This window comes from Lindgomyces ingoldianus (genome assembly GCF_010093535.1).
Source record: "Lindgomyces ingoldianus strain ATCC 200398 unplaced genomic scaffold BDR25scaffold_63, whole genome shotgun sequence".
NCBI lineage: Eukaryota > Fungi > Ascomycota > Dothideomycetes > Pleosporales > Lindgomycetaceae > Lindgomyces > Lindgomyces ingoldianus.
Window position 1 is genome coordinate 261,327 of NW_022985224.1, and position 26,456 is coordinate 287,782.

Sequence of the window (26,456 nt, forward strand, 5' to 3'; positions counted from 1 at the left end):
ACCGCCAACCCAGGCACTGCTGGAACAGCCAACCCAGGCACCGCAGGAACCGCTAACCCAGGTACTGCTGGAACCGCCAACCCAGGCACTGCAGGAACAGCCAACCCAGGCACTGCGGGAACTGCAAATCCAGCTGGTATGAATGCTAAACCCCATCACTACCAGCTAAATCAATCTGACATGTTTCAGGAGCTGCGAATCCGGGAACCGCAGGTACAGCAGGAACCGCAAACCCAGCCGGTATGAAGTCGCCTATCCTCTCAATACCAAACTTATCAGCCTAATATCCTTTCAGCAGCTGCGAACCCTGGAACTGCAGGAACCGCAAGCCCAGCCGGTATGGCATTTCCCCATTCTTCCGCTCTCAACTCCATCGATATTCAAGCTAACATCCCCTCAGGAGCCGTAAGCCCAGGGGCGGCAGGTACAGCAGGTACAGCAGGAAGCGTAACCCCTGCTGGTATGGCCACTCTCCATCTTTTCGTTCTCAGAACTAGTAATGTCCAACTAACACTTTCAAAGGAGCCACGAGCCCGGGAACTGCCGGCACAGTAGGAACGGCAGGAAGTGCAAACCCAGCTGGTATGGCTGCTCCCCATCTTACTCTCAAGGCTCTTGGCGGTCTAGCTTACGTTCATCAGGAGCTGCGAACCCAGGAACGGCAGGTACCGCTGGCGGCGCAAACCCTGCTGGTATGAATCTCCTCACCCTGTTAGTAACTTTAATAGGATTCTAATGATAAACAGGGGCTGCAAACGCAGGAACCGCCGGTACCGCCGGCACTGCTGGAACTACCAACACTGGAGCGGGCCAGAACGCTGGTGCAGTGGGGGCTCTTGGGGCTATGTAGATACCGTCGGCTGGCAAGGGTAGAGGGCAGCACTTGCTTCGATATTACACTGGGATGGGAAACCTTGGTCGGATTCAGCGTATATAGATTATTAAATGGGTTTGGATGGGATTTGGGATTACGGTGGGCTCAAGGTGAATACATGATGTTTTGATGTCTCCCGGAATTAATGGCTGATGTACTGTTGTGATGCTGCAGTTACCTGATTCAGACTCGGACACATTCCAACCCACCACTTTTAGCGCTATATATATATACTTCTAACTAGTTATATCATTTATATTTCAGTCTCCGTTTCCGCAGTCTCAGAGCCCCAGCTCTAGAAACCGATTCGTTGTTCTCAAGATATTCCCCAGCCTCTCAAACTCTAGATACCTTCCCATCTTATCTTACCTAAAGCTGTTTTCGTGATATTGTTTGTGTGCCTTACCTATCCAGATTATAGCTAATCAGATCTCCAGACTTCACTCCTTCCAATCGCAGCAACCTGAATTGTTTTACCCCAGTTCATCTTACGTTATGTCGCTGTATATATGAGCAACTATTAGTATGTCTAGGATTCGAAGCATTTTGCGTAAAGTAATATAGATTTTGGGTTCTTTCTTTATACCTAATATCTGTCATCGTAGAAAGGATACTAGGCTACCATTAAGGAGTTATTATGTACCTATCCAGCTAATTGGCAGGCTCACTGCCACGGTTATGTTACAGCTATCCAACCCCTGAGTACCCTAAGGGCTTGGCACGGGGTACATAGGCTCCTCGGCCTCCGTACCTCTGCCTCCGACCCTAAAGTTTACTCCCAGGGAGCGCAGTATCTTGACATCCGGCCGTTATAGCCACTGGCAAATATTACACCGGTCAATACTCTAAGGTAGTAGGGTATGGCAAATCAGGAATAGAAAGAGCTTGTCGTCGATTGTTCAACAGATCAACAAGTACCTTGACAAGAACCAAGCACTAGCCTAGCCGTGTTTGAACTGACAGCGGATCATATGTTGGACACTAATAATCGATACTCTCAGCCCAGCTCCGATCAACAAATAAAGCCAGGAGTTGATGAGTTGTTGTTTTCAATCATGAGAGACGGCCGAGAACTGCAACGACTAAAAAAAAGTGGACCTTACACAGAATTGTGTGGAAAGGTAGCGCAATCACACAAGTTCAAGCTGTTGTTGAGTAGAGATGACTTAATAAAGTTGCGTTGACGGCTTCGGAAGAGCACCAAGTCATCTAACCCTCCTTATTCGCCTCTTATTAAGCTTTTCTATCTCACTTCCCCTATCTGGTCCTGCTCTATAAGGTTATGCAAATGCTTGACGCCAAAATTGGAAGCGGAGATGTCAACTAAGCAACTTCGCTGCGCAAAGACTAATTCACATTGAACAACTCTAGCCTAAGTATAGTCTTATAGATCAGACTACAGCCGTAATTGACTTTCCATGCTATTTTTGTTAAGCTCTTTCCTTCAACAGCATCATTCCCCGTTCAACTTGAAGTGACCTGGCTGGGCTGGGGAGAGTGGACTGAGTTCGAGGAGGAGATGAAGGACTATTGTGTTGCGATATGATAAGATTGACGGTTATCCAAGGAGTATGGTGTGCGTGTGGACATTGATTGCTCGTGTGTTCTACATATCTACATCTACATCATTACCTGCGTACCCGAATTTCATATGTGTATTCGCTCGATGCAATGCAACTAAAATGCTTAAAGGACCACCCTAGTCCACCGAAACGCCTGACGATGCGACTCTACTATGTACGTATCACACTATCCACCCTCCCACGCCTGCACTCCCCACAACCCTTTCCACCAACCACCTCCTTAATAATACTCTGGCAACCCCAACTTCCCAAAATCCTCAAGGGTATCATCACACGAAAAGTCCCTCTCCCACACCTTCTTCGGCAAAATCCCCGCCGCCATCCCCTTCTTCCAACTCCACTGCACCGCCTTCTCCGTATCCCATGTCCAATAAAACCAGCCCCAACCTGCCTCAAAACTAATCATCTGCGCAACCGCAAACTGATACAGCCATTTCTTATACGCATCGGAATAGCTTCCTGCGTCGGTATTCGCGGATGAACAGCTACAGGTGGGGTTGTTCTTCGTCGGGCATTGGGGGGATAAGATGGAGGTTGATACATTACCCGTGTTCAAGGTGCCTTCCCAACGCGTCCCCATGCCGACGTTGTTGATGTATTGCGTGCAATCTGTATCCGCCTGACTCCACTCCCCACACATGGTCGGCCCAAACCCCGTCGTTTTATCCATGCTGCGTTTACTCTGCGCGGTCCAACCCTTGCACGCGAAATTTAATTTATCGGTGTGTTTCAGACTTAGCTGGTCTGTATTGAAAATCACATATTGGTGGACATCTAGCAGGAGTTTGTCGTCCTTTTGCAATTTCCCTTGCCATTTGTCGAGACCTAGGAAGCCGTCGCCGAAGACAAGGATCGCCGTGATGTTGTCAGCCCGGATTTGTGCTATGGCTTTTTCTGTCCAGGCTAGTACAGTAGTGGTGTCGAGATCGACCATGCGGGGTTCGTTGACGATGCCGTAGAGCGTAATGATGTTTTTGTAGCGGGGTTGTGCGAAGAATACGCTAAGTTGGTGGTGAATGTCAAGGGTTCGTTGCGCGTTTACATCTCCGTCTGTGCCGTTGAGCCAGCGGATTATCCCCTGACGCCCGGAATGGTTCCATCCGTTCTGCGAGCCTGGGGCGCCATGTAAGTCAAGGTTGACGCGTAGTCCGTTTTGTCGCGCGTATTCGATACCTCGGAGGAGGTACCGCCAGGAAATTTGCGAGACGTAGGGATCTCCGTCGTAGGTTTTCACTGCCCAGTATCCGAACGGGATGCGCACGTGGTCGAAGCCAGCGTTGCGGATATCGATGAAGGTTTTCGCGGTCACGAACGAGGAGTAGTGTTGTTCAAGGGATTGCTTGCATTTCGTGGACCCGAGTTTGGTGCAGTAGGTCCATTCGTCAATGACGCCGTCCTTGGTGCTGAAGCTTTCGAAAAAGGAGGGTGTGATGAAGGGCTCCAAGTTTAGCCAGCCGCCGACGTTGATGCCTCGGATTGGCATTTTCCCGTATTCGAACGTGTCTTTCAGGTTGGGGACTTTTTCGTTGGCTTGTATGTCGTCGTTCCAGGAAGAGTTGAGTCCCATGATCGGGAGCCCACCGACGGTGGCTGCGGTGTAAGTTACATTGAAGTCGGTCGTGTCATACCACGCGAAGGGATCAAGGATGCCGCCTTTAGCGGATGCAGGAATGTCAGACTCAGATATTCCATTTAGATTTCCGTTGGCGGGTTTTTGCGAGTTGCTGGAGGATTGACCTTGCACGGAGTTGGAGGAGTGCTTCTTGGACACTATTACTGCGACGGGAATAATAATAGCGAGGGCAAGGAGGACAGCTAGGACGCCGATGACTGCAGAGATGAGTTAGCTTGTGGTTCGGTTTTAGAGACTGGGAGGACTTACGTATCCGCTTGATCTTCTTCCGCCGCGCCAGCTCTTCATCTGTGTACTCAGTAGGTGCACTACTGGCACCGCCGCGCTTCTCCATCATATACTGATACTCGTAGTCCTCCTCATTCCCCCCTTCCTCTAGCAGCGGCCCACTAACCAATCTCCGCTTCTTCTGCTCCGTCCTATGCCTTTTCTCCTCTCTCCTTTTCTCCTTCCTCTCCATCCTTTCCGAAGGTGTATATTTCTCCTCGTACCTCCTCCTCCTCTCCTCCTTCTCGTCATCCGTCTGACTCCTCTTCCTCTCCTTCTCGCGTTCCCTCTCCTCCCTCCTCTTCTCCTTCCTTCTCCTTGCTTCCTCTTCGGCGAAAACATCACTCTCATACGCCCGCCTTTTATTCTCTTCTCTCTCCTTTTCCCTTCTTTTGTCTACTTCTACTTCCATCTCTACAACCCGCAACCTCTCCCTCTCTCGCTTCTTCTCCTGCCTCTCCCCTTTCACCCGCTCCTTCTCCAGTCGCTCCTCCTTCCGCCGAACTTCTTTCAAATATTCCTCATCGTAGTCGTGTCCCCTCCACCCTGCTTTCTTCTGGTTGTGTTTGTCGAGCTTCGCAAGTGCATCAAGACTTAGCGGTGCCGCGCTGTCGCGACTCCGACTCGTGCTCTCCCCGGGGGTTGAATGCCTCTTTTTCCGGGGCGATGGCGACTCCCGCTCAGATTCGCTTTGGTACTGGTGCCGGGAATGCCGGGCAGGTGGTGCGGCGCGCGGCAGGAGTTCGCCTTGGGAGTCTGTTGCGCGGTGGGGGCGTCGGCGTCGGCGTTCTCGCTCGCGCTCTGGGTTGGGAGGCTGGTCGAGGGAATCGGGGTCGATGCCCGCGGATTTTGAGTGTCTGCGTGTGTGTTCGTGGTCACGGGCGCGGTGTCGTCGTTCTCGATTGGGATCTCGTTCTCGTTCTCGGTCTGTGTCTGGGTCTCTCCCACGATCCCGATCTCGCGGCATTGCGTAGCCGGAGCCGTTGTAAGGTAGCTCAGCTTTCTTGTTCAATCACGCGAGGAATGAAAGAGAACGGCAGCAAACAATTAATGCGACACGAAGAATGTACTCTACAGGGTATAGAAAATATGTATAATTTGGTAAGCGATGTTTGCGAGAGTGCGATGAGGTGTCGGGGGTGTGCGTTGCTATGGCGATGGGGTGTTTTAGTTTTCCTTGTTTCGTGTGAGTGGGTACGTGGACTTTACGTGGCGGGTGGGCCGAGGCGCTGGGACCTGGGATTCCGGGATTGGGTTTTGGGTCTTGGATGCTCGGATTGCTCTATATGACAGTTTACGGCTGAGCTCTTTAATATTCTTAGGGCATTGTACATCCTTGTTCCTCTAGTTTCTCTGGAGCTCGAGTGTCGGTTGTTGACCAAGCAAAAGCCATTGAGTGACGAGGCAATGCGGCTCCTCGATATACGGAACTGCGAAAGGGAAATCTATGATTTTGAAGTGCTCTCGCTGCATGAACAATTAATACAGTTAAACGTTCACTGCTGATAACCATCACTTCCATAAGGTTGGAGAGGGCCGCTACAAGTACATGCGCAAATGACATCACTAATCGTACGTCACGGATGCAGGGGCCATGAGAGCGATGCAGGGGCTAGGAAAGCCTGTCTTATCGCAAACCATTTTTTCATGGTGATTTAAAATGCGTGGTATCATGCCATAGGAATGAAAGTGCCGCCACCCCGTCCATATCCTACCGTTGCCTTCCCGTGAAGGCGTCTAGGCCAAACCATCGTCTAAGCCTCTCTAAGGCTGAATATCCTAGATGAAATAACTTCCTAGAGACCAACTCAAAGTCCCGCCCATAAATGAGTTTGAAGCAAAACATGGTGGTTTGCACTGTGACCGCGATAATGGGAAGCGGTGTGCGTGGGGTCAAGCGAATGGAAGGAGTGCTTGACCAGATGCGCGGTCGAGTTGCACATATGGAAAGTCGTCAAAGGAAACGAAGCCACTACCTACTCTCATGATGTTGCGGGGATTTCGGAGGACCCAGACGGCGTGGAATCGCTTGACGCCTTCTCCTTGCCCTTCTCTGACTGCTTCTTGTCCTCGTCTTTGTACAGGTCGTGCTCGTAGATATAATCCACGACGTTATCGGGGATGTAGTAACGGATGCTCTTGCCGCGCTTGCGGAACAGTCGAATCTTGGTCGAAGAGACATCGTTTTGGATTAATTGCGGGATAACGCGGATGTTGTCCCGCCATTGCTGAAGGCTGAGAAGTGCATCATCTTGGCAGTGTCAGCAATGTTTTTGTTTGCCATTAGCAATTGGACCATACCAATATCCGTTCCACTTCGTTCGAGAATAAAGGCTCCATAGTGCCCAAGGATCCTATCCAGATCCTCTTGCGCCCAGAGTCCGGGTGTGCTCATGGTTTGGATCAGGTCAGCACCGGCAAGTAGTGCAACATGAATGCGCCTCTTCTCTCCAGTGTAGGTCTCAATGCCGCCTATGACTTCGTTCAACTCATAGTCGAAGTGATCCAGGACCTTTACAGTAGGCAGATACTCCTTATGAAGTGGCTCCCAAGGATCAACGCCAATCCATTTCGAACTGGCTTGAACAGCGATCCTCGTCATGTTGATTCTATGGTGGGCCGACGCCAACCCAGCCTTCTTGTAGGCATCGCCGACGGGACTGAAGAAGCCACCGACGACTTCAAAGTCGGTTTCGAATTCACAGTAATCAGCAGCCTCCTCAAACATGCGCAAGTGGAGGTTCGTGGGTGGCGAGAAGGAACCGCACGACACAAGCACCAGGGGAGTCTTGCTCGAGTCAGAGAGTATTTTCCGTAGTCGCTCTCTAGGGAAAGTGTAGGTCTCTAGCGCCACAGTTTCGCAGGTACCTAGGTCGACGTTGGGGGTGGGCTGGGGCTCGCTGCTGTTGGAGAGAACGTCGTGGTTTGGTGTGGCCGCCATGTCGACGTGCCAGGAGGGAATGAATGTCGCGAGGCGGTGGCAGGCGGCAGCGGGACTGTCGTCGCCAAAGGAACGGCCTGGCAGGAATCAATTGACAACTTGGTGTCTAGAGGGCATGTGGTGAAGGAAGGTTGTCGTGCAAGCAATCTGAGGACGGTGCCATCAGCGATTAATGCGCGGAAATACGGAATACTTATGGGAATGCTTACTGAGAGGATACCGGACAGAAGCCCGCTAGGCAGACAGTTGGGTCAATAGATGGCGTTTAGTAACGGAGATGAACTATGACGCGGGGGTACCAGGCAAAGCCGCGGTCTCAGCCGAAGAGTGAGGGAGGGGTCAGGCTGGGTGAGAAGGCGTTCGTCAAGGGCGGCTTTGAAAGACCAAAACTCGGAGAAGAGGAAGGTGGATCGTGGGGAGGGAAATAGGGTAGCGTGGGCGAGTGAGACATTTGCACGGCCTAGTTTTCCGTCGCTAGACGGTTTGGATTTGCCTTTTGAGCGGCGGGGGTGAATGAACCGGGGCGCGGGAGAGTTCGAGACATGCTATTACCTCCGCGCTAAAAGCCGAGGCTGCAACCTGAGTGCTGCGAGTGATTCTGCGCCTGCAGGTGAAACAAATTCTCCCATTCTCAGCGAGAGCATCCGCCAGCTTTCTCCGATATTCCGGACTTCCTCCTGGCGAGTAGAGTTTTGCATAGAGTCACAAGGACAAGATGGAACGCATCACGTGCACGGCATTCCGCTTCTGGAACCTCGAGCTCGTGCTTCTGCTCCCCACGACAGCCTTGCCGGTGACCAAATGCCGCACGCCCCTCATCAGATTAGTGAATGGCTGGGGGATTGCGACAGCGGGCTGGGAAATCATTGACGGCCTGGGACAGTGTAAGTCTAGAAGTGGTCCTCGAATGCTGAACGGAGCGATCCGTTGCGGGCGTGCTCAAGTTGCCGATTTTCTCCAGGTGATGGAGGAAGAGCGAGAACGTCTGTATTCCCTTACCTAGGTACTGTATTAAGGCTGTTTGGGGGGAGTGGACGCAGTCGGAATATTGCGTGTGCTGTCAAAAATGATGAGCCCTGTCACGTCGAGGTACATGGAGTCTTGGCAACGTCTGGAGAACCACGTCGAGCTACAGGAGAAGCAGCGATAGAAGAGCAGACAAGTGCAAGCAGAAGGAGCATTTGTGTGGCCGTCTGTACACCCCAGACGGCGAATTCGCCTCTGCCAGCCTTTATCGCATTGTAGCCTGCTGCTGCACGTCAATCGCGATACATCCTCCCCCATGAGCTAAATAAGCGGACCCTGCACCGACGCCATCTCTATCATCTCCAACTCCGTCTGCGTGAACTTGCAATCACCATCATCTTCAACCATCACCCCTCACTGCACCCCCGCCACCCCTTCATTCACTGCCCTCAACAAACACCTTGCCAGCAGCGCCATTCGCTCCCCCCCCCCCCCTAGCTGTTGCGCCGTTATCCTCTCCGCACTCGCTTCCACGGCCTATGGCGTAGCTACAGCGCTCTATGGAAAGGGAACGTCGACCTTCATCTGGTTTTCGTGACGGCCCATCCTCTGCTCCCTCCTTCCCCTCCAGGTACTGCCCCGCCATCTCCTCACCACTTCACAAGCTCTGCCCTGCTCCACCCTCTCCACCCTCTGCTTGCGTCTCCAACAACCCTCTCACGTTTGCTTCATCGGCACAGCTGCGACGCCCACCGCCGGGGCTACAGTCTGCCTTGCGAGCCGTCACCTCTATAAAGCAATATAGATTCTCATGTCGTCCAGAGTCACTCGCTCTTCTGCGAGACTTTCAGCAGGTTCGACCAACCAAGGCCCTCCCAATCCGCCTACCCCTCCCGCCCAACTCTCTCCTGCAAAGTCTCGCAAACGCAAGGCCGCTGCGAGAGAGCCCACTCCCGAGCAACCGACGGAGAACTCGACTGAGGCGCCGCCTGCGAGGGGCAGTCGTGCGAAGCGGACTAGAGTCGACGCCCCAGACCCTCCCCGTCCAACTCCTACATCCGCCCGCTCGCGGAAGGGAAAAGCGAAAGCGGCAATGTCAACGGCTGGGTATGCTTCCCTCCCATCAACCCCGACTCATTTTCTAACAGAGCCTAGTCCATCGACAGAACCTTCCGAGGATAAGACCGTAGCCCCCGTCCAGCCCCCTTCTAGACGCAGCAAACAAGGCCGCAAGAGTGCTAGTCAAGGTGACAAATCACGGCGGCAGTCTGTGGACCGCGTTGCTGAGACTGCTGCAGATGCCCCTCCCGCCAACCCTCCTTCCTCTAGCCGCCGCGCCTTGAGGAAGTCGGTGCCCAAGCCCGAAGACGACGAAGAGATGGAAGACGCAAGGGAGGCAAAGCCGGGCGGCGAGGCAAAGCGAACTGATGCAGAGCCACGTCAGCCAGACATGAGTGATGATAGCAATGGGGATGGTGCTCCTGGTCGTTACGATGAAGACGATGACGACGATGACGATGACCCGTTCGGCGGTGGTTATCTCGGTCGGGCTCCGCCTGGCCTATCTAATACATTGCGTGCCCTTACGGGCATGATGTCTGGAGTGACTACACGGCTGCGAAACACTCTGGAGCAACTCAAGTCGAAAGACCCGTCTGTTCAGCTCATTGCCCTTCAAGAACTTTCAGAAATTCTCCTAGTTTCGACCGAGGACAATCTTGCCGGCCATTTCTCGCCTGATGCATACGTGAAAGAACTTGTTGCCCTCATGCAGCCGAACGAATTTGGCGAAGAAAATCCCGAAATCATGCTACTTGCGTGTCGATGCATTGCGAACTTGATGGAAGCCTTGCCTGCTGCAACTGCCAACGTTGTGTATGGCGGCGCAGTGCCTGTACTCTGTTCCAAGCTGTTAGAGATCAATTTCATAGACTTGGCTGAGCAATCATTAAGCGTATGTGCACCCCTCCCAATCGCGAATTCGACGCTAATCATCTGCAGACGTTGGAGAAGATATCCCAAGAGTTCCCGGCGTCAATTGTGCGCGAGGGCGGATTGACGGCGTGTTTGACGTATCTCGACTTCTTCGCGACGAGTACGCAACGAACTGCAGTAACGACGGCGGCAAATTGTTGTCGAAATATTCAAGAGGAGTCGTTCCCCACAGTGCGAGATGTTATGCCAATTCTAAACAATATATTGAATAACAACGATCAGAAAGTGGTGGAGCAAGGTTGCATTTGCGTCTCGAGAATTGTTCAGAGCTTCAAGCATCAAGAGAGCAAGTTGGAGGAGCTTGTGAGTCCTGAGTTGCTGCGAGCCATCTTAAGACTTCTTTTGCCGGGCACCACGAACCTCATCGGTGCTAACATCCACACCATGTTTCTCCAAGTTCTCGCGTACACCGCCAAGGCAAGCCCGCGCCTCTCGGCTGAACTTCTCAAGATGAACGTCGTCGATACGTTGTATCAGATTCTCACTGGAGTGTCGCCTCCGAGCGGTACCGAGGACGCTGCAACGAAGATAGATAGCGTCGTGATCATGCAGGCCCTCATCCATCGACCAAAGGACCAGGTGTTCGAAACCCTCAATGTCATCTGTGAACTTCTTCCTGATGTTCCGAAGAATGGCTTGACATATCTAGATGATCTCTTCGACGCCGGCTTTCCTGGTGACGATCTTATGCCGCTCTCTTCTCACGCGAGGAAGTCGCCAAACGACAAGCGGGTGGAGCTCCTTGAAGAGTGTAAAGAAGAAGTCAAGCGCTTTGCCGTCATCCTCCTTCCAACTCTCACCGACGCTTATTCTAGCACTGTGAATCTCAGCGTTCGCCAAAAGGTGCTCACGGCCCAATTGAAGATGCTTTCGAACCTCGATTTCGACATCCTTGAAGAAGCCCTTCGTCCGGTGCCATATGCATCATATCTAGCTTCGATATTCTCGCAGCAAGATCATTCTTCTTTGGTGACGTATGCGTTACAAGCCGCTGAGCTTTTGCTGAAGCGCCTCGAAAAAATATACCGGTACCAATTCTACCGAGAGGGTGTCATTTCAGAGATCTCAAATCTCGCAAACCGTCCGTGCAAGACTTTAGAATCTCGACCGAAAGAGGCCAAGCTCGTGATTGAGGTAGAACCCGCTGCCGATTCGGGTGCGAGCACAAGTTCGGGTGGAGATGTTGATGTTGATGTTGATGTTGATCAGGAGATGGCCGATGGAGAAGCTGACATCCATTCCGAGGACGACGAGGACGAAAACGACCACGACGAGGACCACAACGATCATAGCGACAATCAAGATGATGATGATGATGATGACTCAGATTCTTCATCCTCTTCTGACCGCTTTGTTCCTCCTCCAATCCCAAACATTGAGGACATCATCACCCTTCGAGCTAAGAAGTTTATTGAGGTGCATGAGAAAGATTGTACTAAAGACGTTAGGGATAAGGCTGCGGCAATCATGGAAGACCTCAAGTCACTTGCCAAGGACATCAAAACTTGCGCATTGGGGAGTGGGACCGGGAACTGTATGGATCTGTTCACCCGTCTCGCCTCGTATTTCAATGGTGATGCTCTTGAGGGCATCACCAGCTACGAGCTGATGACATCGAATATTGTGGATGTCCTCTTAGAAGTATTCTCATCGCCAAATCTTGCCAAGGGCGTTGATCCTCGCTCACTTTTTCTCGAGGCTTTCATGGGCACTAGCACCCAGAACAAGATCAAGACGGCGAGCAGCTCTTCTCCAGCAACGCCATTTAGCGTCCTGGTCAGCAAATTGCAAGACCTTCTAAGCAGGGCTGAACACTTCGAAGTGATCACGGTTCACCAGCATTCATACGACAGCCGAGGTAGTGCTACTTCGATGTTAGCGAAACAGTTGCGCCTCAAGCTAGTTGCGGACGAGGATTCGGGTATTCCCAAATCATATCGTAACATTATGGTTTCTATCCACGCTATTGCCACTTTCAAAGCCTTGGATGACTATCTGCGACCACGCATCAGCTTAGCAGAGCGACCTCGTGGATCTAAGAGTAGGGGTGACATTATTGGCGCGTATGCTGCGTCCCTTGCCGAAGGACGCACTGGAGGTCCACCACCTCCACATCCTCCAAGTGAAACAACAAACAGACCCGCGTCGAGGAAAGCAACAAAGTCGAAGTCTTCACGCTCTACTGCTGAGGTCCAAGCGGGCCCGAGTTCAGCTCCTCTTGAAAAGACACGTCGGTCAAGCCGAAGACATCAGAACCAGGCTCCTCCACCTCCACCTCCACCTCCGCCTCCGCCTCCGCCTCCGCCTCCCCCACCTCCAGCATTGCCTCTCTCTGAGAGCAACCAGGACCCGGTTGAGTGTGCCGACGAGGAGCGGCTCTCTGACCAAGATTCCTTGGACGATAACAGCGCACTAAATGCTATCGTAGATGACCTTGACGACGAGATGGACGAGGATTCCCCTGACCCCTCGGCGGTTAGCGTAGAAGTTGCATCGACTGGAAAAGTAACTGCTCGAAAAGAAGATGGAACTCGGGTCGCGACGCCAGTTCATGGGCAGAGTTCGACCCGGCAAACCCCAGCTGAGCGTCTCGCTAGCTCCTCTCAGCGCTTATCTGCTCTGCTCCGAGGGTCTCCGATGCAACAAGCTTTCGGAAACTCCGCAGGTGCACTTTCATACGCCGCCGCAGTGCAATCAATTCCCCAGGATTGGCACATTGAGTTCAGTGTTAATGACCAGCCAATCTCCAATGAGACGACGATTTATCGCGCGGTACATTTCAATCAGGCACAGCCCGGCGATGTGTCACATCGAACGGTATGGAGCGCGATCCACACAATTAAGTTCAAACGTGTTTCTGGGCCCCCACCAACTGAGCCCACTGCTTTGACTCCTCCACCAGAGGTATCTAAGACGGGAGCGTCGGGTTTGCCACATTCTTTGGATAAATTCCCCGTCACCTCTGGCATCCTCCAACTTTTGAGTATCCTGCATGGCCTTAACTCAAATCTTGACGATGTTCTCTCGGATAATCGCGAGCAGATTAAGCTCAATGTCGAGCCACTTTCTCAGTTTGTAAATACTAAACTGACAGCTAAACTCAACCGTCAATTGGAAGAGCCACTGATAGTTGCAAGCAATTGTCTTCCCAGCTGGAGCGAGGACTTAGCTCGCCTCTACCCGTTTCTGTTCCCATTTGAAACACGACATCTTTTCCTCCAGTCAACTTCATTCGGATACTCTAGGTCCATGACCCGATGGCAGAATTCGCAATCCACGAACGACTCTAGGCACGATCGTCATCGCGATGATCGGCCTTTCCTTGGCCGACTACAGCGACAAAAGGTCCGTATCTCAAGGACGAGGATCCTCGAATCTGCTGTCAAGGTCATGGAACTATACGGCTCTTCACCGAGTGTTCTTGAAGTTGAATATTTCGAAGAAGTCGGTACTGGATTAGGTCCGACCTTAGAATTCTACTCAACAGTTTCAAAAGAGTTCTCAAAAAAGAAGCTGAAGCTTTGGAGGGAGAATGAATCTAACGATAACGATGATTACGCATTCGGAAAACGTGGATTGTTCCCAGCCCCGATGAGCGCAGAGCAGGCCGAGACGGAGAACGGAAAGAAAGTTCTCCACCTTTTCAAAATGCTCGGCAAGTTCGTTGCGCGTTCAATGCTTGATTCGAGAATTATCGACGTGTCCTTCAACCCCACGTTCTTTCGCATTGGTGATGGCACTGCCGCTGTAACGCCTTCCCTTGGATCTGTCAAGTCTGTAGACTACGATTTAGCCAAGGCTCTAAAGCTCTTGAAGAAGTTTGCGAACGCTAAGAAGCAAATCGACGAAGACGGGGGTTTGAGTCCAGCCCAGAAGGTTCAAGCCATCCAGGAGATTGTGGTAGATGGATCTCGCGTTGAAGATCTAGGGCTTGACTTCACTCTTCCTGGGTATTCCTCCATCGAGCTTGTTGAGAAAGGAGCAGAATTGTCTGTCACGATCGACAATGTTGATACTTATGTGGACAAGGTTCTGGATTACACTTTAGGTCTAGGCGTTCAACGGCAAGTCGACGCTTTCCGCGCTGGTTTCTCGCAGGTATTCCCGTACTCTGCTTTGAAAGCATTCACTCCTGATGAACTTGTGATGCTCTTCGGGCGGGTGGAGGAGGATTGGTCTCTTGAGAGTGAGTATTGTATCGTATCCTATTGTTGCATAGCCTGCTGACATTTTGACAGCGCTCATGGATTCGATCAAGGCCGATCATGGCTACAATCTTGACAGCAAGAGTGTTCGGAATCTTCTCCAAACCATGAGCGAGCTTGATCCTGCACAACGACGAGACTTCCTTCAATTCATCACTGGCAGTCCCAAGCTTCCCATTGGAGGTAAGATATCACGTTGCGACTCTCAAAGCAATCATCCTTGTACTAATCTATTCTTAGGCTTCAAGAGTCTCACGCCGATGTTTACGGTCGTTTGCAAGCCGAGCGAACCACCGTACACGTCTGACGATTACCTCCCCAGCGTTATGACCTGTGTCAACTACCTCAAAATGCCAGATTACAGCAGCATGGAAGTTCTTCGCGAGAAATTGAATGTTGCTATTCAGGAGGGCCAAGGAGCCTTCCATCTTTCATAAGTTACTGGAATGAATACCACTGCCCGACCACCGATTACAGAGCATGGTTGGGGTTGGCGCACGACAAAATTCATGGCAGGAGTCCAGGATGGGCAATCAAGCAGGTCCTCCTAGGTTACAACAATGTTTTGATACGGCAAAGGTGTGTTTCTTCAATGCATGGAAATTCCCAGGATGAGCAAGGATGCTGGACTGATTCGAGCCTCTTGATGAGACGTTTTCTTCTTTCCTTCACCCGGGAATCAACGGAATGCATTATGGTGGGGGATGGTTCCCGGGTTTCGCCGCTTTTGGGCGTTAATGAGTTTGTGTAATTTTTCCCCCTCAGACTACGAAAATCAAGGGGTGTGAAGGTCAAATTAGACAGACATCCAATAGTGTTAAATAATCGTACAATCACGGATTGGTTTTTGTGATTTTTATTTGTGGGTGCAGTTAGGGCGATTCAGGCCTAGTTCGTCTGAACCATAGATCGGTTACGTCAGTGATAGGAGGGGGACAGCTGATCCAAACGCATTTTAATCTTAATCACTGCAACGCTCCGCTTTCAAGAACTAATTGCAGCTTATCGTATCGTCATGTGTTGCCTGCCAAGAACGTCGGAGAAGTAGAGTCCGAATGTGCCCGATGTGGACCTCGTACTCTATTTGAACGACACGCAGTTGAACCCACACAGCCCACACAAGGCAGCCCCCTCTGTCCCATCTGTTCATCAACTTGTCGTCTTCGCACTGGAGACCACCCTGTGATCTGGAACTCCTTCTCCTTCGTGTCTTGCAAATCTCGAGCATGCACTTATCTCTCATTCGGATTCAAAGACAGTACGCGAAAACCGAGGATGGGTGAAGAAGATATACAGATGCTCGAGGTACGCGCGCACATGCATATTACACGAGAGATAGCGCTAAGCGCTACTTACAGAGAGAGTATTGCCCTCCTATAGACCCTGCCCTCATTCCCGCGATATATTCGGATTATGCGGGGACCCCGAATGCGATAGACTCCGTAAGGAAGGACCTAGATGTGTTGAAAGAGGTGGCGCTGTTGGAGCAATCCACAGGATTCGATCCTTCCGGAACAAGCGGTGATGCGGAGCGCGCCAGCGCAGGCCAGCAGAGCAACGATGCGGTGTCGAGCCCAGCTACGTCGGTCTCACGAACAACAACAACGGGGCATACGAGCTTATCGAACGACATATCGACTCTCAGTCTGGTTGGAAATTCTGGGAATGGTTCAGATGGCTCCTTGGATGGAGGCTGTTTCGGGGAAATCGAACAAGCAGATGCACCTACAAAAGAACTCTCGCTTGCACAGATGTTCCAGACACTGCGCTATGACTTCGTTGCGTACACGCTGAAAAAGTGCAATAATGACTACAGCAAAGCAACCGAAGAGTTGTTGAACCATGTGTACTTCGAGAATTCTAGGAGTAGCCCTGGGGAAGGGGAAGAAGGCGCGGTCGCAAAAGGTATCGACGCTTTCGCCGAGGAACACCATGTACCGCACCGCAGAAAGAAAGCCAAGGGCAAAGGAAAAAAGAATAGTCAAGCTTCTCCACCGCACTCCAGTAATAGTTCGGCATCGATTTCGGAAACAGACGTATCGCGTGCGCTGCCTACGAACAAGTGGGTTGATGGGAACCACGCTGTCGAGTTCATCGCGTCGCGCACGAATCTATCGACGAAGACGATTGCTTCGATCTACCATAGCAGCGGCGCATCAATCTCAGCCGCAATCAAAGCCATAGCGGAAAAAAATATCTCAGTCCACCAGAACGAGCAGGAGCCAGCTGCTTCATTACTCCAAGACGCAATCGAACTCAATGCCGACTTCCCCGCCCTAGACCTCAGCCATGCCATCGCCCTCATTCGTCTTTCCGCACCATCCACCGCAGCTGCCCACGAACTTGCAAAAGCCATGCTCGCTCGACCGGCTGCTTCATCTACATCTACATCTACATCTACATCTACATCCCTCCATAACATTGAAATAATCCCTAAATACGCCCCCCTAAACCTTACCTCACCGGACAATTCCTCCTCGCCCTCTAATCTCTCAGTTACCCCGCTCACCCCATCCGCCCTCCCCCAGACTTCCGCCACCCTCCTCGCCGCCCGCACCGCCGCATTCTCTCAAGCCACCACCTTATACCGTAAAGGAAAATCTACACCACTCATGAAATCCGCCGCAGGGTACTACGCGCAAATCGGCCGTGACCTCAACGCCAACCTGAAAGCCGTGAATGAAGCTGACGCCGACGCGCTCGTGGACTCCCAGTCTTCGAGTACGGTTCTGGATCTGCATGGCGTGAGTGTGGCAAGTGCAGTCAGAATTGCGCAAGAGAGGGTGGGGGGGTGGTGGGAGGGGCTTGGGGAGGGGAAGATTTTGGAGTATAGGGGTGGGAGGAGAGGGGAAGGGATTGGAGAGGGGTTTAGGGTTGTTACGGGGTTGGGAAGGCATAGTGAGGGAGGAAGGGGGAAGTTGGGGCCGGCGGTTGTGAGGGCGTTGGTTAGAGGGGGTTGGAAGGTGCAGGTTGGGAGTGGGGAGGTTCTTGTTGTGGGGAGGGTGAGGGGAGGGTGAGGGGAGGGTGAGGGGAAAGTGAGGGGGAAGTGAAGGGGAAGTGAGGAGGTGTCGTCTTGGTGGGCTTGGAAAATAAGATGTAGATTGGAGATTTTAGTTGCAAGGACGGGTAGGCATGATGTTGGTTGGGGGGGGGTTTGTGGAGTGTTAACATGTGTGGGCTTTAATTAGAGATGTACTAGAGATCTAGTTCTTCTCTATATTGTCTAAACTTAGTACTTGTAGAGTGCCACCTTTTTGTTACTCTTCAATCCTCATTACTCCTATGCTTATGAAGTGAATCGCCAAGTTGCGTAAGGGCTTATCAATTGCATATTTGACCTCTTTGTTCACGCAGGTATACAAGTTTTATTAAAACCTCACAACACAAAAGCACTGGGTCAGATTCTGCTCAATTGTGTCCATCTGCTTCACATAGTTTACCAAGTCGTGCTTAAAGAGAGTCCGTAGGTTCTAAGCATTCGAAACACTTCGGGAGAAAGGCTATTTTACGAATACTAGCTCACCACTTGGATACCAATGCTGAATCGAGTGGGCGAGCCTATCTAATTTAGCTCTTGATATACTTACGATACCAATAGCTTCTGCTCACTAGAAATGTGTGTTTTCTAAGACAGGAGAGTTTGTAGAAGCTCGACGGAGGAATCTTTCTAGGCAGCTCGCTGCGGCGTTGATATGAGTACCAGTTTAGCTACGGCCTGGTTTCTTATGTGAGTGGCTTTATTCACCCTTCTTAGACTATACATAATAGCTCATCGAGTTTCTAAGGCCTCAAACTACATCCCTAGGCTCACTGATAATGTCCTTAATAGGATATATACATTTGGTGACTGGTCAGACGAGCCTGACAAACCAGAACTTGAGAGATCGTAGATTACTAAGCAATGTCCTTGCTCAAAGCCGGCTGCTAAGCCCAACCAGGCAATGTGAAAAAGCCAAACAGACCTGCTGCCAACTGTGTTTGTATAGGTTGAGTAGCATCGGATTTCGTAGTGCTCGGTTCGGCTGCTCCGAACCCCAAGGTGACGTCACGAGAGAGTAATTCGATTAATGCTATAACGCTGCCGCATTATTAAATACTAAATTTTGCTCTAGGCGATAGGGATTCTAAGAGGCCAGCGTTTCTTCCAATAACGTTTATATTGGTGCCATTTTTGTTTTGTCGAAGATTGGCGAAATCCTGTGTAGGTGATCACAATTATTGTTCACTACCTCTTTGTATTCCTGACTCCATGCCGACGGCCCAAGTTTCACCGGGCACCCCAACTCTGTCACCTTGAATTACTCACACACTTCAACTAGGGCAGTTATTAGACTGGAAAGTCTTGCATTCTCTGTGCAAAAAAAGTAAACTCACGAAGCGCAAAGGAAGTCAATTGTCGCACGTGAAACTAGTTCACGTTACCCTACTCAGGGTGAATGTGGGTCCTTCACTCTTTCCTGTTTAGGACTAGCGCTTTTTAGCTACTATATATTTACCTCTGAGCTCTCTCGGGCTCTAGAGACCTTACACCTCACCTCAATCTACCTAGGTCGTCTCTCAATACCTAATTCTCTGCTCGCCTCTCTCTTTATATGCCCTCTATCAGCTCCATCATCTCCATCTAGGCTCACCTTGCGATATCAATTAATAGAAGGATGAAAATCTGGCTGGGATAAACCAAAAATAAGTCGACCTCAAGCATCTTCCAGACTACGAGTACTATACCTATCTTCGCTTCAATTTCTCGTCGCGTTCGGAAAAGTAATTAAATCAGTACTCATCACAGGATGTAGTGCTGGAGGTATCGGGTATGCGCCTGCTAAAGTATTTCAATCGCAGTCTTATCGTTTTCGCAAGTACTCGCAGCGTGTCCAAAATCGCCAGTTTTGAAAAGCTTTCTGGTATCTAGCTTCTGTCTCTTGATATCCCTGATAGTGCCTCCGTTGCGGACGCAGTTGAGACAGCGAAAGCGAATACAGGAGAAAGGTTGGACTATCTGTTCAATAACTCCGGTCAAGGATACACAATGCCTGCTCTGAATTGTGATATCGGGAAAGGAAAGAAGGTATTTGACGTGAATTTTTGGGGCGTGTTGAGAATGATGCAGAGTTGTACGCCTTTGCTTATGGGGGCAAGGAGGTTGGTAGTCAACATTAGCGCAGGTTGGATTACTACACAGGCCAAATACGGGTAAGTGAGTGAGGGTGATATTGGGACTCGAAACTAAAGGCCTCTGGCAACTGCAATGCATCTAAAAGGGCTGTCCGGAAGCTCGACAAGAACTTGAAAATTGAAGTGGTACCTCTTGGTGTCGGTGTCTTAACTGTCGTTACGGGAGCCATCGAAACGTCCTTCTAGGATAAGAACCCGGTAGCAGACCTTCCGCAGGAGTCAAGTTATCAAGGTGTGAAGAGTAATATCCAGGCTACGGTGCAAAGCAATGACTGCATAGCTAGATCAAAGGTGGGAGGTTTCACGAAACGGGTAGTTGATGATACTTTGGATGGAGTTGCGTGCAGGACATTTAGGTCGAATGCATCCCTGGCGCGTTTTGTTTCGGCCTGCATGTCGATATATGTTATAATAAGTTGACGTGAAGATGACAAATAGTCCCACAGGCATATTACTGACACCTGTAGGATTGAATTCTAGTCAATGGCTCGGGGCCGGACACATTGGAGCCAACAAGCCCCACATTGTAAGAAACTGGAATTGCACCCTTCATTTATACGCACACGCTAGCCAATGGACGGGATTAGGCCGACTTCGATGGGTCGCACCAAATATTGCATATTAGTCGGTCATTACCGGTCCCTGGGGGTTTTCTTGTTCGATTAGTCCACCGCCTTATGCCACCTCCATTCACCGTGCTTGGCATGGTGTTGAGGAGGGGGTGGGGAGGTAATTGGACGAGGTATGTGGAGAGCTGAGGGGCCGGAACTGGGTGGATACCCGGTGGCCATTAATCCAAGACCCAAGATTGGCCATTAAAGTATGGTAACCAGAGCCTCAACCATTCAATTGGCACAAGTATATATCAGCACTACCTCAGATCCTCACCAGCCCCTATTAACTCTAAGGCCTGCACAAAGTCCGGACCAAAGCCTACACTTAATGCACCTGGATTACTTTTCACTCCGACTGCCCCATTAGGTTAGCACTCTGACTAAGTCTACCTTCCATTGTCGGAGTGGCAACTATGTATACGCCGGACACTTGGATCCTATAGCTCCCCTGCACTGTATAGATACATGTGCAATTCAACATAGAGCTTTCCCCGTCCACGTGCGCAAACAGAAAGTTGTAATCAGTACGCAACTGTGCCTCTTTTCTAGAAAGACGATAAGGCAGACCTGTAGTATTATCTTTGGACCATTAAAACGCCCCGCACTGCAAGCCGAGGTATTTAGGCGGAAACCCGGATCCAGATCTTGCAGGTTTACGAGCATCAGCTGCGCAAAAAGGACCGCCGGGACTTGATGTTCGACCACAGAAGCTTATTACGCTCTTTGAATATAATTCGAAACCATGCCGTGACCCACTCCTCCTCACATCTCGACATTAGGTACGCTGCAGATATATATGAGCTCTGGGGTAGTCTTACCGGGATCTAGGCTAAGGCCCTGGATAATTGCGATCTCTTAAACGAGCCGATCATATAGATAGCGCTCCTTCAATATCCACGCGGCATTGGGGGTCCGGAGGTTCGGCTCAGCCCCACTAGAGCCGCTGTTAGAAATCTGGGGTGCAGAAACTTTATATTTTAAACTGTCTGGTTCTTCCAACATGACCTACCGCTGAAGGAAACGCCAACCTTACTCACGGTACACCTTTCGTACCAATCCTACCTCAGTCACTCAAAATGGCTCGGGTTTTTGCTTTGGCCGCGGCAGCGGCATCCTTCTACCAACTCGCATTAGGCCAAAACACCAACTGTACAGCGGTCGGATCGGGCCAGACATACGATTACATCGTGATTGGCTCTGGTGCAGGTGGAATTCCCATTGCGGATCGCTTGAGTGAAGCAGGGCACTCGGTGCTTCTCCTCGAGAAAGGCCCACCATCAAGTGGTAGATGGAATGGAACAATGAAACCTACATGGCTAGAGGGGACTAATCTGACTCGTTTCGATGTTCCTGGTCTATTTAACCAGATCTGGCATGACCCCACCGGCGTCGCCTGTGAGGATATTGACGTGATGGGCGGCTGGTACGTGCTTCTGGCAATATTCATACTCAGGGAGGCAAGCGCACCAGAGCTTTGAACGTGCTGACTCTAGGGAAACAGTGTCTTGGGCGGTGGTATTGCGGTAAACTCTGCGCTGTGGTGGAAGCCTCATCCGAGAGATTGGGACATTAACTTCCCAACTGGGTGGAAGAACAGCGACATGCAAAATGATACTGATAAAGTATTCCAGAGAATTCCAGGAGTAAGTTGTGATTATTCTTGGTGAAAGCGAAGCCTGCAAATCATCCTAATTCTATGCTACAGACTTACATTCCTTCCATGGATGGAAAACTATACTTACAGCAGGGTTTTGATAGGGTATCGAAGGGGCTAGATGCAGCTGGTTTCAAACAAGTCGTGCCGAATGACCACGCAGATCAGAAAAATCACACGTACGGCCACAGCACTTTCTTTATCGAAAACGCCGAGAGGCATGGGCCACTGCGGACCTACCTTGTTACGGCGTCTCAGCGGAAGCAGTTCAGTCTGTGGACAAACACAGTAGCCAGAAGGCTAGTCAGAACTGGTGGCCATGTTACAGGCGTTGAGTTAGAATGCAATAAGGGAGGGTCCGTTGGTCCCGGCCACTCCGGAATCGTCAACGTTACCCCTGGAACCGGCCGAGTCATTGTTTCTGCTGGGACTTTTGGGTCCGCTAAGCTGCTATTTAGAAGTAAGTCCCCAAATATTGACATCTGAAGCGCCGCTCAGTTCGTGTAGGTGGAATTGGCCCGACAGATCAATTGACTATTGTGAAGAATTCTGCTACAGACGGAGCTACTATGATCTCGTCTGATCAGTGGATCAATCTTCCTGTGGGCTACAACTTGAATGACCATGTTGGTGTAGGTGCACCACCTTAGACCTAAACTAAGTTACTTCCCGGGTCGCTTACAATTGCTATAGACTGATATTCAGATTGCCCATCCGGATATCGTCTTCTACGATTTCTACGGTGCATGGGACAAGCCAATCATGAGCGACACCCAATTATATCTTAGTAAGCCTTTCCCGCAATCCAGCTGCGAAGTCACTGCTAACAAATTGGATAGAGAACAGGACCGGTATTCTAGCCCAAGTAGCCCCTAATCTCGGACCAATAGTAAGGATCACCCTGCGGAAGTGTGGCCAGACTTGTAGAATTTTGTGCTCACAAGTTTCCAGATCTGGCAACAAATCAAGGGAACAGATGGCGTTGTCCGGTCTATACAATGGCAAGCTCGCATTGAAGGCAGGACAAACAGTAAGTGCTAGTCTGCACGCGATCTTGGAAAATTGGCGCTGACAATGACTAGCTGCCATGACGATCACACAGTACCTTGGAGCGGGGACAATTTCGCGCGGCCGAATGACTATCACGCCGCAATTGACTACACGAGTATCTACTCCTCCGTATCTACGCGATCAATATGACAAGGAAGCAGTGATCCAAGGCATCGAGTATATGAAGGGCGTATTGAGCCAGATCCCGAGCCTGACCTGGATTGCACCAACTGCGAGCCAAAACACTACTGCATTCGTGAACTCTGTGAGTCTAAGCCACTATGATTCGCAAGTCCTGTTTGGAGGATTCCCGATACTGACTGAATCCAGATCCCTGCTACTCCAGGATCCCGAGGATCGAACCACTGGACTGGTTCCTGCACGATCGGCACCGACGACGGACGTACTGGTGGTAACGCCGTCGTTGACCTTGACACCAAGGTTTATGGCACTGATAATTTATTCGTTGTCGATGCGTCCATCTTCCCAGGAATGACCACCGGAAATCCATCTGCTGCTATTATTATCGCGTCGGAGCATGCAGCCGAAAGAATCCTTGCTCTCAAAACCCCAGCGCATGTTAAGACACTTTAAGAAGCAGTGAGAAGGGGCATGTAAATAGAAAATGATACTCTATGAATAGGATTACAACTGATAAGACTCAGCGTTACGCTATCTTAAGCAACCATCTTTTCACAGTCAAATTCCTTGATATCTAGCCGCGTAGATTAACTCACTAGTGAGTCAGTGGCTGACATGGGTTCCATATCCTCTTGCGTGAGCCACACTGTCCATTTAAATCTTCAAAATGCTGGGCCTTGACACCAAGTGGCAAGAGCATGCTGTATTCATAAAGTTAAAGCAAGATACAATAAGTGCTGCTCTGCTGCTCGCGCCAGGGTTTAAGTAGGACCAGTGCCTCTGTTCAGTATATCAGCCTAGATTCCAGCCTTCTCACTAGTATACTTGACATAGGTTTAGTGTTTGCAGTAGTCAAGCATGGGTCACACGATAGACACATGTTGCCAAGACTTACCCCTTTTCTTGCAAATGTATAGACCCCTGGGTAACTCCTTTAGCAATCAACTTAGCTCCCTATCTCTGCGCCTACCAAAAGCTTCACATTCAGACTCTCCAGTACTTTCAATGTTGCGGCGCAGTTCACTATCATGAATCTCATCTTATTAGTTTGCCGTTTGTGGGTCTAGAGACTCATTGAGATGTAGAAAGAGACTAATTAGCAGAAGGTTATCATTACTTTCACAGAGATTGCCTCCATCTTCTCGCTAGTATAATATGTAGGTTCAGCCGGTAGCTCTCAACACCCTTAAAAGCGATGGATCAGGGTGCCAATCAGATGTCTCCGTAGCAGTGTTATCAAGGTTGATCTATGAGTGCTCGGCAGCACGGATTACGGGTCACCCTAGACGAACAGCCTGTTCTTACAACAAAAGAACCTATAGGTTCTAAAGCATTAGGTTCGTGCCACGGGACAAGAACTTCCTGCAAACTACCTTACATGTTGTTTAAAGAGAGAAAATCGCTTAGGCTGTTTTTAAAACAATTAGCAGCTAGACCTTTTAGGTCTTAAATTTTTTGTTTTGTTCTAGCTAGTGGACGAACTACTGGCATGGTTGTTGATTCTAGGGATGAATTCACGCATATCATACCAGTTAGTAAGGATTTTCCTAACCACGTGCGATTTCGCTATTAGACATGGGTGGTCGCCATCTAGTGGACTAGATGGTGAAGGTTCTCGCGGAGAGAAGACTGTGAGGGGTATCGAGCAGGAAGCACGAGGCACAGAGAGGGAATGCAGGATAGGGGGTGTAACGAGAGTAAATCTTAGGGTCGGAGGCAGAGGTACGGAGGCCGAGGAGCCTATATACCCCGTGTCAAGCCCTTAGGGTACTCAGGGGTTGGATAGCTGTAACATAACCGTGACAAAGATTTCCTTTCAACAGAATAGCAGAGCTTGAGATTGCGAGAGATATAAGGGAGAAGCTATGCTATAAGGCACTAGGTTTCAAGCAAGAGATAAACCCCACAGCGGGAACCTGCCGCACTAGCAACGGTATACAGAATTTACGCGTACTTATTCTCTAGAATTCGTCCGTGGATCCACGCGCAACACAATATGCATCTTTAAAAGTGAGTGATTGAATCACTTGTTTAATAGCCTTCACATTGAAGGATTTTCACTACTATCTACGCCTAATCTCTTGTTATTAACTTCAGCCACTTGAGTAATTATTAGTTTAGTCTAGCTAATTATATAATTTAGTACTAGCCTCTCTTTGCAAATTCTATTCCCGCGGTCTTAAAATGCTCTATAAACTGCTAGTAGGCAGGTTTTCACTATCGAAAACAACTGCATTCGCGCTGTAGAAGCTCTATTCTAGCCTACAGTACTACTATTTAGTAGCCTACACGTAACAGCGTTTAGTGTTGATAGGGCTCTTACAGCTAGCTGCATAGTGAGTACTAGTCGGCAAAGCGCAAGGTGGTTTGTACGGTGTACACAGCGTACGGAGTAGGTAGGGTGGGCAACAGATTTCTGGTCATTGCTTATCTCATCTATGTACGGACAACGCGAGGGATATTTCAAGAGGCGGGCGCGGCGCACAGGCATCACGTGGTATAATCACGTATTCCTATGCCGGGCCAGGTAGATACTATGCGCTGTGTGCTCCTGTGTATAGACACTAGCAACTTTTTCTTTTCTAAAGATGCTAGATCCCCTGCCTTTATATGTACTTATCTTGCTATGTTGCTTCCTGCCTAACAGCTTCTGCCCTACTAGCGCTGCTTAAGAGTCTGTTTAGCTACCCTATACAATGCCTCTAAGGTAATTCTATGCAGTGTAGCTAAAGCGCAGGGTATAGTGTATAGGGTAACAAGTCTAATCTCTAGATGTTAAGTCTTATAAATGTTACTATTTATGCAGAATAGTATGCAAAATAAGTAAAAAAAGATGGGCAAAATTAAAGCTTTTAAGTAAAAAGATTAGCCTTTAGTTTAAGTATAAAAAAGAAAGTTTTACTTTTTTTACTAATGTAGTAATTGAGGAGTTGGCATGTAATAGATGCATTTTCGTATTCAGGGCACATTAGACGGAGCAAACGAAAAGTGTCAGGCTTCGGCAAAAGCGAAGAATAAGGGTACGGAAGCACGGTATAAGGCATCTCGCTAGATACTTGAACTTGCGGATGTTGGGATAGTGCTGGTGGACAATATGAGAATCTTAACGTTGTGGTCAGGCGTCTGCCTCATTTACATGTACAATTGCTGGCACAGCCACCATCACAAATTACGAGAGCCAAATCTGTGCAAGTTTTAGTTTTTTGGGCCTGTAGCAAGCTTGTGTATGGTAAACTCATTCTTGGGAGAGACATCTTTGTGGATGTTCTGAATTGCATACATCTAGGAGTGTGAAGTGCTGAGGCACATGTAGTGATGCTCATCAGATCACCACTTGATGAAGTCACAGGTCGGCCCTTGT

General features: G+C 49.9%; 7 protein-coding genes across 7 annotated transcripts; 4 read left to right on the forward strand and 3 right to left on the reverse strand.

Moving 5' to 3' along the window:
• Positions 1-15: 15 nt before the first annotated feature.
• BDR25DRAFT_397346 (uncharacterized protein) lies at positions 16-2,225 on the forward strand (the record flags this gene model as incomplete). Its single annotated transcript, XM_033698499.1, has 15 exons — positions 16-136; positions 190-240; positions 296-551; positions 580-692; positions 747-821; positions 874-997; positions 1,168-1,257; positions 1,334-1,397; positions 1,492-1,576; positions 1,608-1,710; positions 1,753-1,788; positions 1,815-1,966; positions 1,996-2,029; positions 2,071-2,138; positions 2,203-2,225. The coding sequence occupies exons 3-15, from the start codon at positions 340-342 to the stop codon at positions 2,223-2,225; spliced, it is 1,179 nt and encodes a 392-aa protein (XP_033539954.1). The 5' UTR covers positions 16-136; positions 190-240; positions 296-339.
• A 411-nt stretch (positions 2,226-2,636) lies between these two features.
• Positions 2,637-5,324, reverse strand: BDR25DRAFT_347474 (glycoside hydrolase; the record flags this gene model as incomplete). The annotated part of the gene is made up of 2 exons (XM_033694269.1): positions 2,637-4,287; positions 4,340-5,324. 2 exons carry the CDS (start codon positions 5,322-5,324, stop codon positions 2,678-2,680), a joined length of 2,595 nt encoding a protein of 864 aa, XP_033539955.1. The 3' UTR covers positions 2,637-2,677.
• Positions 5,325-5,976: 652 nt separating this feature from the next.
• Positions 5,977-7,743, reverse strand: BDR25DRAFT_298665 (Nucleotidylyl transferase). The gene is made up of 3 exons (XM_033689090.1): positions 7,512-7,743; positions 6,659-7,451; positions 5,977-6,608 (listed from the first exon to the last, which is right to left on the reverse strand). The coding sequence occupies exons 2-3, from the start codon at positions 7,296-7,298 to the stop codon at positions 6,340-6,342; spliced, it is 909 nt and encodes a 302-aa protein (XP_033539956.1). The 5' UTR covers positions 7,299-7,451; positions 7,512-7,743; the 3' UTR covers positions 5,977-6,339.
• A 1,332-nt stretch (positions 7,744-9,075) lies between these two features.
• Positions 9,076-14,901, forward strand: BDR25DRAFT_246575 (uncharacterized protein; the record flags this gene model as incomplete). The annotated part of the gene is made up of 5 exons (XM_033685933.1): positions 9,076-9,371; positions 9,420-10,218; positions 10,266-14,445; positions 14,498-14,647; positions 14,705-14,901. 5 exons carry the CDS (start codon positions 9,076-9,078, stop codon positions 14,899-14,901), a joined length of 5,622 nt encoding a protein of 1,873 aa, XP_033539957.1.
• Positions 14,902-15,453: 552 nt separating this feature from the next.
• On the forward strand, positions 15,454-17,481 carry BDR25DRAFT_347477 (uncharacterized protein; the record flags this gene model as incomplete). The annotated part of the gene is made up of 2 exons (XM_033694270.1): positions 15,454-15,769; positions 15,823-17,481. Exons 1-2 carry the CDS (start codon positions 15,740-15,742, stop codon positions 17,479-17,481), a joined length of 1,689 nt encoding a protein of 562 aa, XP_033539958.1. The 5' UTR covers positions 15,454-15,739.
• Positions 17,482-21,326: 3,845 nt separating this feature from the next.
• On the forward strand, positions 21,327-23,548 carry BDR25DRAFT_385172 (FAD/NAD(P)-binding domain-containing protein; the record flags this gene model as incomplete). Its single annotated transcript, XM_033697915.1, has 8 exons — positions 21,327-21,673; positions 21,752-21,893; positions 21,956-22,364; positions 22,412-22,534; positions 22,774-22,793; positions 22,856-22,888; positions 23,007-23,219; positions 23,285-23,548. 8 exons carry the CDS (start codon positions 21,327-21,329, stop codon positions 23,546-23,548), a joined length of 1,551 nt encoding a protein of 516 aa, XP_033539959.1.
• A 1,012-nt stretch (positions 23,549-24,560) lies between these two features.
• BDR25DRAFT_363190 (uncharacterized protein) lies at positions 24,561-25,586 on the reverse strand (the record flags this gene model as incomplete). Its single annotated transcript, XM_033696706.1, has 5 exons — positions 24,561-24,661; positions 24,695-24,856; positions 24,900-24,963; positions 25,003-25,056; positions 25,419-25,586. 5 exons carry the CDS (start codon positions 25,584-25,586, stop codon positions 24,561-24,563), a joined length of 549 nt encoding a protein of 182 aa, XP_033539960.1.
• Between the last annotated feature and the right edge of the window lie 870 nt (positions 25,587-26,456).